Source organism: Notolepis coatsorum (genome assembly GCF_963971535.1).
Source record: "Notolepis coatsorum genome assembly, chromosome: 5".
Classification (NCBI taxonomy): domain Eukaryota; kingdom Metazoa; phylum Chordata; class Actinopteri; order Aulopiformes; family Paralepididae; genus Notolepis; species Notolepis coatsorum.
Genome location: NC_140169.1, coordinates 22,185,584 through 22,203,345, shown reverse-complemented (window position 1 = coordinate 22,203,345; position 17,762 = coordinate 22,185,584). Strand labels below are relative to the sequence as shown.

General features: G+C 41.5%; 1 protein-coding gene across 1 annotated transcript in view; it reads right to left on the bottom strand.

The window, feature by feature from the left end:
- Window positions 1–1,115: 1,115 nt before the first annotated feature.
- The window catches only part of nup35 (nucleoporin 35), a 98,878-nt gene continuing 82,231 nt past the window's right edge, over window positions 1,116–17,762 (bottom strand). The window contains exon 9 of the mRNA XM_084314647.1: window positions 1,116–1,844. Within this exon, the coding sequence (XP_084170773.1) occupies window positions 1,767–1,844 (78 nt within the window). The 3' untranslated portion in view covers window positions 1,116–1,766. The remainder of the gene's footprint in view (window positions 1,845–17,762) is intronic.

The window sequence follows — 17,762 nt, the reverse complement described above, 5'->3', positions numbered from 1 at the left end:
ATAAATAACATCTGTTAGGGCTGTACCGAATATTGAAGCTTTCGAATGTAGCTTCGAATGTCTGTCGTCATATTTTATGACGTAATCATAAAAAAGAAAAATATCCTAAAACAAAATCCTCATTTTGTATAAAGTGATTAATCTCAATAAAGGCTTTTAAAAAAAATATTAAATCAACTTTCTTTAATGAATATAACTCAGTTTCGTCAACATAAATAATCCAATAAGGGCACGGTTGGTACGAAAGTGATTGTTACGTCTTGTGCGGCAAAGGGAACCGCTCCCGCCTACCTCCGGTCAATGGTCTCTAACTACACACCCTCAAGACCCCTACGCTCTGCATCTTCTGGCCGCCTCAGACCTACTCCTATCCAAGCTCCGGGAGGGTCATCAAAGAGAAGTCGCCTATTCTCAGTCCTTGCCCCACAATGGTGGAATGAACTACCCACCCCAGTTAGGACAGCCGAATCACGTCCAATCTTTCGCCGTCGACTAAAGACGCACTTCTTCAACCATTATCTGAATTAAAAAAAAAACTATAAAAAAAAAAAAATCTAACCCTAACTAACCGTACTGTCATGCACTTGTCCTAATAAACTAACCTACACTGTAGCACTCAACACTTTGATGAACATTGTTACTCAGCTGATAGAGTTGTGCCCTTCCTGATGGCTTGTCGTACAGAACTTGTAAGTCGCTTTGGATAAAAGCGTCAGTTAAATGACTAAAAATGTAAATGTAAAAAATGTATTCGGTAAAGCCCTACAATCTGTATAGTCAAAGTAATGCATTCAACATGTTTTTGAGTAGGGGGGATCTTTAATCTCCAATTCATCTTCACCTCAGCATTTTGAAGGCAACACTTGTATGTGGCATCTATCGTGGACTGTGTACCACAGCCGCACCCCCCACACACACTAGATACCCTGCATCCCCCTCCCACCCACTAGATACCCCATTTTATACAAATTATTTGTGATGTTAATGACTTTTAATTTGAGTCTTCAACATCCATCTGATGTCATACATTACAGAATATATCAACAACATATTTGAATTATAGCACAAAGCAATACACTCTATTTATGCTTTTCAAAACAAATGTTGTGCATAAACAGGGTACAAATAATTCAAACTTTAATGAAAGAGACAGATTTACATACATAGTGTCCATAGTGCTGATCGAGTACAAAGACATTCACTCTTAAAATGCACCTCAAAATGTAATATTACTATCAACACACACACACACGCATACACACACGCACACGGGAAGGTTCATTTCTAAATATGATCCATGAGGTTAATGAAACCTGCTGAAACCAATGACACGATCCACTAGAATAAACTCAGTAATGTAATCTGATTATTTTAAGTTACTTTGCCTCCAAAATCAAAAGATTGTGACATTAAAAAAATCGGACTCATTGTGTCTGTAACACGAATAGTGTTATCATCATCTCTAACCAAAACCCTATCAAACATTACTTCCAGATATGTCAATTGGTAGTAAGTAACCTGATGTCAAATCTAATCTCATCCATTCCCTTCAGGCATGTCAAACACTTGTAAAGTATCTGAATGTTATCTGTTGTAAAAAGAAAACTGTAAATATATTTAATTGACTGTGTATTTATTTTGTACTCAGTAATCCATCCATCCATCCATCCATCCATCCATCCATCCATCCATGGCAGAGAGGAAGAGTTTTTGGTTCACTGGTTGGGCTTCCAGATACCAAACTACCCATGATGCATTGCGTGAGGTCACCAACCAAACATATACTCCATCGCCTTGGAAACTAAACTGTCGTCCTTCCTGGGAGTCTGTCTGTCTGTCACCACCTAGAAACAGACACCATAGATAGACAAGACATATAGACAAACAAGTGTTACATAACCTAGAAACAGACACCATAGATAGACATAGACAGACAAGAGTTATACAACCTAGAAACAGACATTATAGATAAGAAATATAGAAAAACAAGTGTTATACAACCTAGAAACAGACACCAGGTGACCATAGATAGACAGATCCGAAAGCCCAGGTGAGCTCTGATTGCAATGAGAAAGGGGCAGAAGAAGACCAACAAGTTCTTTGTTTTGACTAGCGCGTCTGAATGAATGGCAGCGGACGGCCATTTAGGATAATCACGCTGAATTATTGCAGTACACGCATACCAAAACCTTTGTAAAACACTAATTTATTCTGTGGGATTTTTATAAACGTTGGACCTGTATGACTATAAGACTTCAGGCTATGGAACATTTATGTTTTCCAGGTAGGAGACCTCTCAGCTAGAACCCAAAAACAGGCACCTGGCAACAAGTCAACATAAAAGTAAGGAGCAACTATTTTATTTCAGTGTTCAAACGGCAGTGTAATATCGGCCTACCGATATTATCGGCATTAAAATGTGATATCGGAAAATATCGGTATCGGTTTTCAATTTTTTTTTTTTTTAACATTTCTAGAACCTTTATTTACCCAGGCAAGCAAGTAAGAACAAATTCTGATTTTATTTATTGTCAAAAGTATGCATAATGTTGTGTTAATTCCACAACAAGAGATATGTAATGTTAATTACCTGAAATTATTCAGTTTTTTGGGGGGGAAACCCTGCATATATCGGTATCGGTTGATATCGGTATCGGAAATTAAGAGTTGGACAAGATCGGTATAGGTAAAAAAGCCAATATCGAGCATCCCTAATTAGCACTAAAGTGATTTTCCTGATTTGGGTAAGAAACTTCAGAATGTTACCTTTCAAAAGAGACCAGACTCATGCATGTGCTAAGTATAAAGTATAATAAATTACTTTGGGTATGCAATCGACAGGCGTTTTATGCTAAATGTGCCCGCCTGTTAACTCAATGGCACCAGCGTTATTGACCATTTTAGCGATGTTTGCAGACCCATCGTGTGTTCTGTATTATAGCTATGGAGACAATAGTATGGCTCATTTGACAGGCATTGTTCATAGTCCATCACTGACTAATCAGTTAATTTCTACATACTGAAGTTTGTGCACTATTACACGCTAAACATTGCCCCTTTCCAAAATAATCCAGTATTTTTTCATAGATTGCGAGATATGACGCGTTATATGCAATATGCCCAAATCGTTCTGGTTGATCGCCTGAAACCCCAAATACTTCCACATCAAATGTATATACCATGTACATATTAAGGATGTGCATCTCCATCACTGAGGCCGATGCGATGCGCATCTCGATACGGTGCCAACGATACGATACATTAACGATACATTTGAAGCACCGGGCGATGCAATGCGATACGATTCACCCCTGTTGAGATACGATACGATACGATTTGATTAAACATAATGCGATTCGGGGCGATACGATGCAATTCAACACGATGCAAAATAATGATAACATTTTATGGTATGACAGAGGATTTGGTTGTATTCCTTATGCAGCTTATATTATTATTAAAAATAAAATAATAAATCTACTGTAAGACAATTTATATAAAAACTCTTGGGTGGCTATTAACCCTTTATCTGCCAGGGATTATTCTGATCTTAATCCCCTATCTGCCACCACTATAAATCTATGGAGATGTTCCCCTTCTTTGCAGGGCTATAACTTTTTAAATTGTATTGCTAAATTGACATTACTATGGCCCATTCAACGTCAAGTATCTATTGTTTAGGATGTAGCAACGTTCTACTTTTTCATTCACATATTCATACTAAAATTAGGGGTGGGAATCACCAGTTTAATCACGATACGATACGATATCGATTCTTTGGACAACGATACGATATTATCCGATATCACACAGTCTGCCACGATACGATACGATTCGATTCAGGTGCCTGCGATTGATATGAGACGATATTATGTGCCCATTTAATACAATCAGTAACATTTAAATCAACAAACAAAAAAGGCAATGGAAATATCATGACATTTTTATTTTTGAGCTCTTCCAGACATTTAAATGAAAAACAATCTATTGTTTTTAATACAAATAGACCTCCTGTTCACTGTTTTTGGTTCATTTCTTTTTTTTCTCGATATTAATATCCTATTCACTGTCACAGAGCTGTATTTTGGCTGGAAAAGCATATTGGGAGTCCCAAGGTGCAGTACCGGCCAGATCATGTTAGTGGGGCTATCCCCGAGAATGCACCCTCCCAGTCCCCACTTCTCTCTGCCTATGGCTCTGGGTTAGCTTGTTAGCTCACGCTAAAGTAACGTTATCTTCGATCTTTAACGCGACGTGGGCATAATGGAGTGACGAGGATTGCAAAGCAGGTTAGATGCATTGGACCCGTTGTAGAATAAAACAGCAGGGACATGTTTTGGGTCACAGAATAGGCACACTAGTCTTGCTCTAGTAGTGACGCTCTAGACGCTACTGGCAGCTGTTGATGTTAAACAGAGTTTGAGTTTCACAACACTGGGCGCGGGGCGATGACGTCGCCGGATTTTCAAAATAAGAGTATCGCAATATGAATCGATCTTTTTACATGGCATCGATCCTATTTGATTATTGATAATAGATCGATATATCGATCTGGATCGATGTATCGTCCCACCCCTAACTAAAATACGGTCTAAAGTATAAATATGTTTTTATCGTTTTCTGCAGCATTCTGCAGAATGTGATTTATAGCCCTAAATATTATATTAGATCATCAAATGTAGTTTGATACCGATTGACTCATAATAAAACTTTCAATTGCACAAGGTCCTAAACGTCTTGCCTCATCATCTGCTGGTGACCGGAGGGGGGGGGGGGGGGTTTATAAATCCGTGGCCGACGTTAAATCATTTATGTAGTATGGGCGATATATATATCAGAGCAGATTATACGTTTAATAATAATCAAACACGCTAAAACTCACCGCGGCTTCCTCTGACCGTTGGGTAATCAGCGTGGAGCAGAAATATCTCTATTATGGGATGTTGATATATGCGATCCATTTCCAGGTTGTATAATAGTATATACGTCCAAATCATGTTGTTTATCGAGTTATTGGCAACGGATCGCTGTCCAGTGTGTCGAGCTAGAGTCCCGCTAACGATAGCGAGTGCCCGGACCGGATATGGATGAGCACCACTTCCGGCGCGTCACTTTCTGTTTGGGCGATCCGCCGATCGGCCACCAGATGGCGCTCTTGAACCGTTGGAGAGTTGAGAGGAGATCAACAGGAGATCCCAAGTCTCCGTGGGTAAAATATGATTGCCATCACAGATTTTTGAAATATTGATCTCAAAGACGCCTTACGGCGTCATTGGCAGATTACGCATGGCGGAGAATGACGTGGAAACTCGTCCTTGGCGAATAAAGGGTTAAGACTTTTGCACAGTACTGTGTTTTCTATCCACTTTAGCTAAAAACACACACACACAATGTATATACACTACTGTGAGACAATAATAATCACACACAAAGGCATAATGGCTTATAGCAGACTTAATGATTTTATAATATTTTAGATAATTAAATTAACTGTTTATCATCAACTATCCAGTTAGTATTTATATTGTAACGTTTGGCCACTTTAAATCATTGAACGGGGAGAGAGAGCGAGAGAGAGCGAGAGAGAGATATCTGTAAAGCATTCCCGGTAACTGGAGAAAGGTATTCCCGTAACCTATGGGTAACCGAGAATACCTTGCATAGGTATTCCTGGTTACCTAAATAGGTATTCCCGTTACCGTGAAGGTAACTTTAGATATTGATATGTATTCCGGTTACTTGTGAAAAGGAGAGGTTACCAGGAATACCGTTACCATATAGGTATTCACGGTAACTTATATGTATTCCGGTAATTAATTAATTGAAGCTAACACATCATGGAGGCCCAAGCTACACACACACACACACCTGCCTACATGTGACCCCCCCCTACATGTGACCCCCCCCCCTACATGTGCCCCCCCCTACATGTGCCCCCCCCTACATGTAACCCCCCCCTACATGTGACCCCCCCCCCTACATGTGAGCCCCCCCCTCCCAGCTCCTGTATCTTGTCTCATCAGGGCAGAGAAAGTGCTGACGAGACAAAACAGAGCAGAGCTGATTGAGATCAATGAAGATACACTATGTTATCTCACACACACATACTGTACACACCAGGGTTCGAAATTAACGGGGGCTCGGGGCAAAATGCCCTTGAAAATGGACAAAATGCCCCCCAAAATCAGTTAAGGGGGGCAGAAAATGCCCCTGACAGTTTACTAATTATATATATAATTATATATATGATCTACAGTGCGAGCATTTCCCTTGTATTTGCCCCTAATAATATGTGTGTGCGCGCGACCCGGAAAAATCATTTACCCGAGACGTGTGACGATTACAAAACAGCTGCGCTGTTAATAGTCCCACATTACACAAGGCGCATAAACGTCCAATCACAGTAGCGCCCGAAAACAAAGTCACGGTACCGGCTTAGGCAAGTTATACATTCAGAATCAGACAACGCAAAAAAATCAGCCAGCCATGAAGCCCATTCATTTTTATTTTGAGCAAAAGAGAGACGAGGAGAAAGAGGAATCCGGCTGACATGGTTTTTTGAAGTGATATTCGCACGTGTTTTTGCGGGTCCAGTCCCCACGGTATGTTGACAGAATTCGCAAAACACCTTATCGACTGAAGCATAAAAGTCATTAGGATACTGCTCTGCTCTGAATTTAGGGCTTAGTGGGGAATTTCTTCCGACGTTAACGACGCACCGAAGCAGCTAGACGCTTGGACATTTCTCCGTGTTGTGTGTAACACGCAGCGGTCCCCGCCTCCCTAGCTCCTTGCAACAAACGTTCCACCCAAAAACGGAATTTTTATTTCATAATGAATTAAATAATTGTATAAAGAATTTTCAATGTTCTGTCATCTAATAATATATTCCATTACCTTTCCTATCTGTATCAAAGTCAAAATGTTGGTATCATAACAACACTACAACATACAAAAGCAGCTTGACAACCGATATCCTTTGCGTTTGATTGATTGAAAACTTTATTAACAGATTGCAGAATGGGTACAATACAGTACAGCTCAATACACACAATTGTTAAGGGGATGCAGACCAGAGAAAGACTTTCGTCTTGTTTACATCAGGGTCCCCCATTTTCAATTCATAATGTGCACACGCACAGTATAATATGCATGTGATAAATAGTAATAAACTCTGTTACTTGAACAATTTTCACTGTGCTCCTAAATTTCTTTGTGTGCTCCTACATTTTTATTTAGATTTTATTTATTAACATTTTATTTAGGAGCACATTTGCTCCTTGGGAAAAAGGTTAGCGTAGAGCCCTATATATGGAGACATTAACATTACATTATCAAACATAGGGACAAAGACTGTAACAAAAAGTGTCAACAATGTTTTATAATCCTTATGTTAATTTTCATCATAAAAATTCAGTGCCCCTGAAATACAAAAAAAAGCCCCCGAAAATCAATTAAGGGGGGCAAAAAAAGCCCTTGAAAAAAAATGTTAATTTCTAACCCTGGTACACACACATACTGTACACACACATACTGTACACACACACACATACTGTACACGCTCACACAATAGCAGCCACTTTAACACTTTGGGTGCCGGGACACGTCTTCTCACGTCTTTGCTGGCCATGCTAAAGTTGCCGGGGGACGCTGTACAGCGTCCTTATATCAATATTTCAAAAATCTGCGATCGGATTCATAATGTCCCTCCGCTGGCCTGAGATCCACCAGCAGGACCCACTGAGCTCTCTGGCGGTTCAGGAGCGCCATCTGGTGGCCGATCGGCGCAACCGCTTAACAGGAAGCGCAGTAGAGGTTTTGCTAGACGTCCGTATTGCTTCCGGCCACTCGGTACATGTCCGGTGACTCAAGCTCGTCACACTACATAGCGATCGATTGCCAATAACTCGATAAACAACATGATTTGGACGTATATACCATTATACAAGCTGGAGATGGACCGGGTAAAAATATATCCCATAATGATAAAATTTCTACTCGACGATGATCGCCCAACGGCGCGCGGAGACTGGGGTGAGTTTCAGCGTGTAACGTTACCGTCTTCGATAATAACTGATATTATCAACATTTGACCCACATTAGATGATTGGTATAACGCTGCCCACGGAATTATAAACGCCCCCTCGCCCATCCGGTCAACATCAGATGACGTGTAGTAACTTCTAGAAGTACGTCTAGTTGGAATTTTTTATATCGCGCTGATTGCCATCAAACTGTATTTCATCATCAATATAATGCATTTGGGGCTATATATCACGTTCTGGAGAAAGCTGCAGAAAGAGATGAAAACATACTTATACATTAGACCATACTTTACTATGAATATGTGAATGAAAAAGTTTAACGTTGCTACACAATGAACAATACATATAGGACTTTGAATGGGCCCTAATAATGGCAATGTAGCAATAGAATTTAAAAAGTTATAGCCCTGCAAAGAAGGGGACTTTCTCCATAGACAAATAGCGCTGGCAATCTATGGTATATCATTAATTTAACCTTAGGCAACCAAAGTGTTAACAATAAAGAAGAAATAATGGAAATGTTGTGCACGTATACCCGAAAGATATCACAGGGTGAATATGAATGTTGAATCAGGAAAATACTTTCTATATCGTTAAAAAAACACAACTTTGCTGTCAACACAGCATCTGTACAGGTGTCCTTCACCATAGCCTCAAGCTCAATAACAAAACAGAAACTCCCATTCCGCCTGTATACAATGGAGAGCATATACCGTAAATACTGAAGTAGGAGGCGTACCAAATAACTGACCTTAACATCCAATAAACAATATATACTGTAAATACTGGTGTATAAGTGTATACTAAATAACAACAAACTGATTATTTTAATGCTGTGTCTATTTGATTGTACAAAGTGGAGAGAGACAGGAATAGAGAATGGTGTGATGTTGGTTGTGAGCCGCTGCCACCAGGACGTCCTGTGTCGTACCCGTTCTTGACCAGTGTTCCTTCCCTTGTCTATAGGAGCTGGGCCCTCGTCTAGCAGCCATGCTGAACTTTAACCTTCAACAGCTGTGCGGGCCCAAGTGTCGGGACCTGAAGGTGGAGAACCCAGAGAAATACGGTTTTGAGCCCAAGAAGCTCCTAGACCAGCTGACTGACATCTACCTCCAGCTCGACTGTGCCCGCTTCGCTAAGGCCATCGCAGATGACCAGGTCGGCACTGAGGGAAATGACCTTATTGAACTAACCCTTTAATGATCACTAACTTATACATTGGGAGTCCTGTACGCTTATTGCTTATTCCCAGAGGAAGAGTGCTGCCGAGTGCTTCCGCGTTTTCCCTGATTGGCTGCGACACGCCCCGCGGCAGGCGCAGAGCGGAGCGGCAGAGCTTGCGGCAGAGCTTGCGGCATTATGTAGCCGTAATCCCTGATGATTTTCATTCGACGCTTAGCTCAACTGGCAGCGCTGCGGTCCTGCGGTCCGTTGGTGACAAGTTCGAATCCCTTCAATTTTTTTTTTTTTTAACGTGCATTCTTTCGCCGGTTAAGTTTAGTCATGTTAACTTAAGGTTAAGGTTAGGCATTGTTTCGGAGTTGGTTAAGGTTAGAAGGGTTAAGTTTAGGCGCTGTTAAGGAGCTGGTTAAGGTTAGAGTTTGTCTTAGAGAATGGCAATATTCTTTCGGAGTTGGTTATGGTTAAGGTTAAGGCATGGTTAAGGTTAAGGTTGGGCATTGTTTCGGAGTTGGTTAAGGTTAGAAGGGTTAAGTTTAGGCGCTGTTAAGGAGCTGGTTAAGGTTAGAGTTTGTCTTAGAGAATGGCAATAGACAGCCTATTTCCGCGCTGCAGCTCTCTCGCGCTGCCGTGGTCACATGGGCGTCATGGCCAATCAGAGAAAACGCGGAAGCACGCGACGCACTCTTCCGCTGGGAATAAGCTACACGCGTCCTGTACTTGCTGAAAAACACAATATAGCACAGAAGAGAGAATGTTAACCCTTTCTCCGCCAAAAACGGCTTAGAACCGGTTTCAAGTTCATGCGAATTCTGCCAGATCACGGCGTACAACGTTATTCTGATCATATTTCATATTTTCGCCATGGTATTCATATTTCACTCACGGAGTCTTGGCTGATGCTGTAGGACTCAGCACAACTCTGCAACGCTTCAATACTGCCACCTGGTGGCTGATCGGCGAGTTGCCAAACCGGAAATGCCCGTTGCAGCTCGGTCCGTCCCCTAATTCCGTCCGGCCACTCGTTTATCGTCCCGGGACTCAAGACACACACCGTGGATATGGATCGTTGCCATAACTCAATAATCCACATGATTTGGGCGTATATTAGTATTATACAAACCTGAACTGGATCGCCTCGATCCACATCACATAACTGGGATCTGTTTGCTCCACTCATCGCCCAACGCTACGAGGAAGCTGCCGTGAGTTTCAGCGTTTTTCTTTATTATTAACCATACAAACTGCTCTGATCTATATATCACCCATACTACATGAAGCATTTAACGACTATCACGGAATTATAAACGACCCCCCCCCCCCCCCCCCTCCGTTCACCCGCGCATGATCAGTCATAACGTTTAGGACCATGTACAGTTGACATTTTTTATATAGCGTCGATCGGTATCAAACTGCATTTGATGATCTAATATATGCATTTGTGCCTATATCTCACGTTCTGGGAAATACTGCAGAAAACGATAAAACATATTTATACTCTAGACGGTATTTTCGTATGAATGTGTGAATGAAAAAGTAAAACGTTCCTACATCCTGAACGATAGATAATCGATGTTGAATGGGCCATAGTAATGTCAATTTAGCAATACAATTTAAAAAGTTATAGCCCTGCAAAGAAGGTGAACATCTCCATAGACTTAAACAGGGCTGTACGCTAAGCTTTTTCACTAGGGGCACACTTGCCCCTAAATGAGAAATTTAGGGGCAAAAAATATTTTTTAGGGGCAAATTTTTAAATAACAATTTTACCATTATTTATATCGATTGTTTTTATATAATTTTTTTTTAATAAAATATATATATTATATAATCATACTTGTAGTTGTATTATCTGCGAGACATCGCCACCACGCAACAAGTCTAAATGCTCGCTATATGCAACCAGCTCCACTGTCTGTGTGTACTGAGTAGCCTCCAGCTACGGCCAGGATTCTCCGGAGCTGCAGCTGGGCCCTATACTGTAGCCTCCAGCTACGGCCAGGATTCTCCGGCGCTGCAGCTGCTCCCTATTGACTATATTCAGCGTGCCCTCAGCTCGAATACGCATCGACTCAGTGTTATAAGACATTGATATCAGGACGGAGCTATCTGAACTATTTAGTTTAAAACCTGTTCCACCCCAGGTGAAATCTGCATAAAATGTATACCTATGGTAAATGGAATATTGCTCCACTTCTACAAGGGCTATTTGCATATTCTTGGTATCTAGGAACATCTATGGACCTCAATGAATGTATTCTCAGTGTCAGAAATATTGTGTCTATTACTAGGCTTGCTTAAATTCTGATGAAACAAAGGAAAATATGAATTATGATTTTTCTTTTCATCTTTGACAGTGAATAAAACCATAATAATGACCAAACTTAAAAAACTGCCACTGAGCTAATTCAGTACCATCTTGAGATCATGTGTACAAAAGATCTAAGGAAATTAATAAAGGGAAGATGATAAAATTGAAGGTTTTGTATATACAGTACTGAATTCTCCCATCCGGACCAATGCAATTTGAAATATTATTATAGAATATAGAATATATGCTTATACATTACCTTATTATAGCCAATTCGCACATTTATATATATATACATATAGTATCTTTCAAATGGCCGAGTTCAATTTGGATATAGTATCACCAGGCATGTATAATAACATATACAGATATTTAATGTAATCGACTGTACTTTTTTATTTCTCCCACAGTGTAATCATTTTGTAACTAATTTCAGATCTAATTATTCCTACATGATTACAATAGTGTGGAGAAACTGACTGCGTTTCAATATTTGTCAAAAACGTTACCTTTTGTAGCTTATTATCGCGAATCATAACAATTATTGATATGATTCATTCAGAATGCCTAACTTTGAACGACCATAGCGGACCATGGGAAGTGTAGTTTTGAGAAATTCCGACGCTGGCAGATAGCTGGCGATGCGCTCTTCAAAATGGCCGCAAAAAAACTACAATTCCCATGGTTCAACATTTCCATTTACGCTTCAGCGTCAAAAACGCGAGTGAAAAATAAAAACTTAAAATGATATAAACTCACTTTTAACCTATTGCTAAACTATTGCCAACCTAACGTTTTACATTCTACAGGTATTTGTGACATAGTAGTGATAATAATACTTGAAAACGTTTGATTTTAAAAACGTTAAATTATTGCAGCACTCATAAAAATACTAATATATGATAATAATGTCAAAAAGGGGTCGGTACCGTGGCCGTGGGGTGGAACAGGTTAATGGGACGTTTCGTTTTGAACAGTAAGCTAACGCAAGCTATCATGCACTACTAGACTTACTGGAGCATTTGTTGATAGCTATCAGTAGCTAGCCGGCTGGCAGGCTCACCGAGGTCCCAGTGTTTACAACAGCCACGGGTGCGAGAGGGCTGGAGGAGAAGCAGATGCCACATCTCTCTCCGTGTGTCTGAGTTCAGTTCAGTTCGGCTCACTATAGGAGGTCGAACAACGCGTCGAAAATATGAAGCAATACTAACTTTACTTTTCTTCATAGCTAAATCAGACAGTCAGCCAGTCTATCAGAGTGAGTGCTCAGTCGATTGTTCCCGCTGATCATACCTGCTGAGTGCTCACTGCTCAGCTCGCGTGAGTGACGTCATCGCGTCATCACACGCCTTGGATAATTTAGGAGTGAAATGCGAATCCAAGGCTTGAAAGCACTACTCGCAAGCCCGCCCCCAGATAATATTTACCAATCGCAACGGCCAATTAAAGGGGCAATTCGCGACGATATCATCGCAGCGTACAGCCCTGTTAAAGTGGTGGCAGAGATCAAATATTGATGGATATAAGCGTGGCAGAGAATGGGTTAACATGAGCACACACACACTCATGCTGCACACGCTCACACTATGGACACTTTACAGAAGGAAAGATTACTTTAAGAATAGTATAGCTGGAGATCGTATAATATAGCATTGTATTAGCAGTGTACATAAAGACCCAATGCCTCATCCGTAGCAGTGTACTGCACTGCCACAGGACCTGTGGCATGCTCTGTAAATAGCTCATGTACAGATACCGATATGCCTACCTTGTTTACTTGTTTATTGCACTATATGTCGCTCTATTGGTTGGACTCTTATATTATTACTTGTATTATGCACATCGTTGCGGGCGAGACCCCCCGCATTTCACTGTATACCTGTATGCCATGACAAATAAAACTCTTGTATCTTGTATCACATACTGTACACACACACATACTGTACACACATACTGTACACACACACTGTACACAAATACAGTACACACACATACATACAGTACACACAAATATTGTACAAACGCATACAGTGTACACCCACCCACACACACACACATACAGTACACACACACACTAGGGCAGGGGTGGCCAACCCGCGGCTCGCGAGCCGCATGCGGCTCTTTGCCCGTCAATGTGCGGCTCTTCCATCCATTAAAAAAAAAAAAAAAAAATTACCTTTTTTTTTTATGTCACTCATTCTATAAGGACGTAGAATAAACATTTAATATTTTTTTTTAATGGTCCATTTGCATGTTCTTGGTATCTGAATCTAGGGACATATATGGATCAGTGTCAGAAATAGTGTGTCTGTTACTAGGCTTGAGAAAATTGTAATGAACCAAAGGAGAATATCAATTCTATTTAAAAAAAATGTATCTTTGACTGTGAATAACACCATGCTAAAATTCACCAGACCTGAAAAATCTAAGCAAATGAATAAAGGGAAGATGATTAAACAGAAGGTTTTGTAGATACAGTACTGAATTCTGCCATCTTTTTTATAATCAAGTTTCTTTAATAGTTGTCATACAGAAGTACAGAATACTTTTATACAAAATGCTTCTTACTGTTGCGCTCCAGAGACTGTGCAAGACAAGATAAGTATGAAATAAAATAACATAGTAAAATTAGAAGTAAAAAAATGAGGTCACAGTGTTCAGTTTAGACATATGTACAATGTTCGATGCAGAATAGACATAGTTACCATACAATATACAATACTGTGCAGTGTACTAATATATAATACTATATAGTGCAAGGCAGAAATGGAGAAATGGGACGAGGTGCAATTTAGGTACAATTCACAGTAGGTGTACGAGTTGTAGTGCAAATCCTTTATCAATAAATATAAAGTGTAAGTGTGTTTGTGTGATCTAAAGTGTGGAGAGTGGGTGCTGCAGTGTGTTGTTTGTTTGAGTGAGTGTGTGCGTGTGGGTGTGTGTGCTGTGTGCATTTGATGGTTGTTGCATAATGATTATTGTTCGTTTAGCGATTATTGTTCGTTTAGCAGCCTGATGGCCTGGGGATAGAAGATTCTTCTGAGTCTTTCTGTGCTCGCCTTAAGACTCCGGTATCGCTTGCCTGACCGCAGCAGTTCAAAGAGGCAGTTGTTCGGGTGGCTCGAGTCCTTAATAATTCTCTTAGCCTTCCCCTTGCACCGCTTGTTGTAAATGTTCTGGAGGGTGGGAAGCCCCCCTCCAATTGTGCGTTCGGCTGAACGTGTCACTCTTTGTAGTCTGCTACGGTCTTGTGCAGTGCTATTCCCAAACCAGGAGGTGATGTTGCCGGTCAGGATGCTCTCTATTGTACATGAGTAGAAGTTCCTAAGGATCTTCTGACTGACTTGGAACTTCCTTAGGCGCCTGAGGAAGTAGAGGCGTTGTCGTGCCTTCTTCACAACAATGTCAATGTGTGTGGTCCATGTCAAGTCCTCGGATATGTGGGCTCCGAGGTACTTGAAACTGTTCACTCTCTCAACCGGTGCCCCGTCGATGCTGAGGGGGCTGTAGTCCTTGACCCCCGACCTCCTGAAGTCCACAATCATCTCTTTTGTTTTGCTGACATTCAGGGAGAGGCAGTTCTCCTGACACCACTGTGACAGGTTCTCTACCTCTTCCAGGTAGGCCCTTTCGTCGTTGGCAGAGATCAGGCCCACCACTACTGTGTCATCAGCAAATTTGATGATGGTGTTGTTGTTCCGCTGTGCTACGCAGTCATGCGTGTACAGGGAGTAGAGGAGGGGGCTCAGAACACAGCCCTGGGGGGCCCCTATGTTGAGCGTGATGGATGAGGAGGTGCAGTTGCCGGCTCTTACCACCTGGGGTCTGCCCGTCAGGAAGTCCAAGACCCACTGGCAGAGGTCATAGTTCAAGCCCAGGTCCCTGAGCTTGGCTATGAGTTTGGAGGGGACTATGGTATTGAATGCTGAGCTGTAGTCGATGAACAGCATTCTCACATAGTTCCCCTGCCTCTTGTCCAGGTGTGATGCTGCTGTGTGCAGCACATGGGCTATGGCGTCCTCCGTGGACCTGTTGGGGCGATATGCAAATTTCAGAGGGTCCAGGTTGATGGGGAGGGAGGAACAGATGTAGCCCTTCACTAGCTTCTCAAAGCACTTCATGGCTATGGAGGTGAGGGCTACAGGGCGGTAGTCGTTGAGGCAAGCGGGCGTAGATTTTTTGGGTACAGGGATGATGGTGGACTTCTTCAGACAGATGGGGATGACAGCCTGTTCCAAGGACAGGTTGAAGATGTCAGTGAATACCGGGGCCAGTTGGTCGGCACAGACTTTTAGGACGCGGCCGGGGATGCCGTCCGGTCCTGCTGCCTTCCTGATATTCACTTTTTTAAAGATCCGTCTCACCTCATGCTCTGTTACCCTGAACACTGAGTCTCCATCAGCAGACCCCCCCCCCCCCCCATTGCCGTGGTTTGTAGGCTGGTGTTGTTATTCACAGCCTCAAACCTCGCATAGAAGGAATTGAGATCATTTGCTAAGGAGATGTCACTGTTCAGTTTGAGGGGGGTGCCTTTGTAGTCTGTCATTGTTCTGAGGCCCTGCCACATGCCTCTAGAGTCAGCCTGTTCAAACTGAAGTTCAACTTTATCCCTGTAACGCCATTTTGCCTCTATTACTGCTCTCCTGACGTTGTATCTTGCCATCTTGTGTTCTTCCATGTTGCCTGTCACCAGCCCGGTGTTGTATGCTGATGTGCGCACTTTCAGAGCCTCACGGACGGATTTGTCTACCCAGGGCTTTTGATTTGGGTAGATTTTAATTTTGGTGGAGGGGATTGTTTCTTCTACCATAGTACAGACAGTCAATCACTGTTTCGGTGTATTCATTAATATTGGCTGTGTTATCACGGAATACACTCCAGTCTGTGCATTCCAGTACAGCTTGGAGTGACTCCTCTGACGTCACGGCCCAACGCTTAACCTCTCGCGAGACCACCGGCGTTCGCTTGAGACTTTGTTTGTACTTTGGCAAAAGAAAGATGGCGGCGTGATCGCTTTTACCGAATGGACTAAGAGCCTGTGACTTGTACCCATTCTTAAATTGCGAGTATACATGGTCTAATATGTTCTCGCCTCTGGTGGGACAGGTCACATGCTGATAGAAATTCGGCAACACCTTTTTAAGGCGTGCGCTGTTGAAATCGCCCAGAACCAAAATGGCAGCGTCAACATTAGCTGTCTGGAGTTTGTTTACTTCTCCACCATTTTTCATCATATTGCAACACCGTTTTTTGCAAGACGTTCACAGAAAGGTAGAGAAACTAACTGCGTTCTGTTTTATGGCAATAACGTTCAGGTTTGTGGGAGATAATCCGAAAAAATAAGAGAAATTAAAAAGTAAATCCAGAAGTCAGATGATTGACAGGGGCTGGTGTGAGCTGGGTAGGGTAGTTTTTCGAAATTTGAAAGCCCTGAGTCTCTTCCTTCAAAAGACTACACTCACTTTTGGCTGTGCCACTTCCTCCTGTCAATATGCGTCGGTTTCCGACTCAATGCCCTGAGATTTCTATAATCTTATATTTCACTAATAACAGTTAAAATAATTGGTAAACAAACGTAATGCTGAAAATATACACTTTTACTGTATATCTCGGGCTTAAGAGGTTAACCCTGTGAGGCCCAAATTAAAAAGAAATTAGCAACTTCAGAGGCCAGAGGGTGGGACATATAAACACATTTACTATAAAATAGCATTGTGAGGCTGAACAGGACCAATTGACTATACATGTGCTTAAAGGGGAACTATCTTATAAATGGCCTTTTTCAGTGTTTACCATTGTTTCTTAGCTATGTGGACTTATATTAATAGGATATATGTCTCTAATTCTCATATTGGCGCATTCTTCCAATTCTCCTCTCACAATATTCACCCTCACTGAACTGAGTCATCTGAAAATGTGCATATCTGTGATGTCAGAGATTTCTCAGCTGCATAATAATGTGGCAGTTGATGTGGCAGTTGGCACCAGGCCACACAGTGGTTGGCGCCCAGCCTCAAAAACAGCTTAAGATCTTGAGGTAGAAAAATGCGGTTTTTAGTACTTGATTAGAAATACAAAACAATGCATTTTTTTTGAAAAAAACCTAGGTGTTCCATAGACTCACAGGAATTGTGTAAAAGTGCCCAAATAGTGAAAGAAATAGTAAAATAGTTCCCCTTTAAATAATAAACATTATTTTTTTAAATGGCTAAAAGTGATTTTGTAAT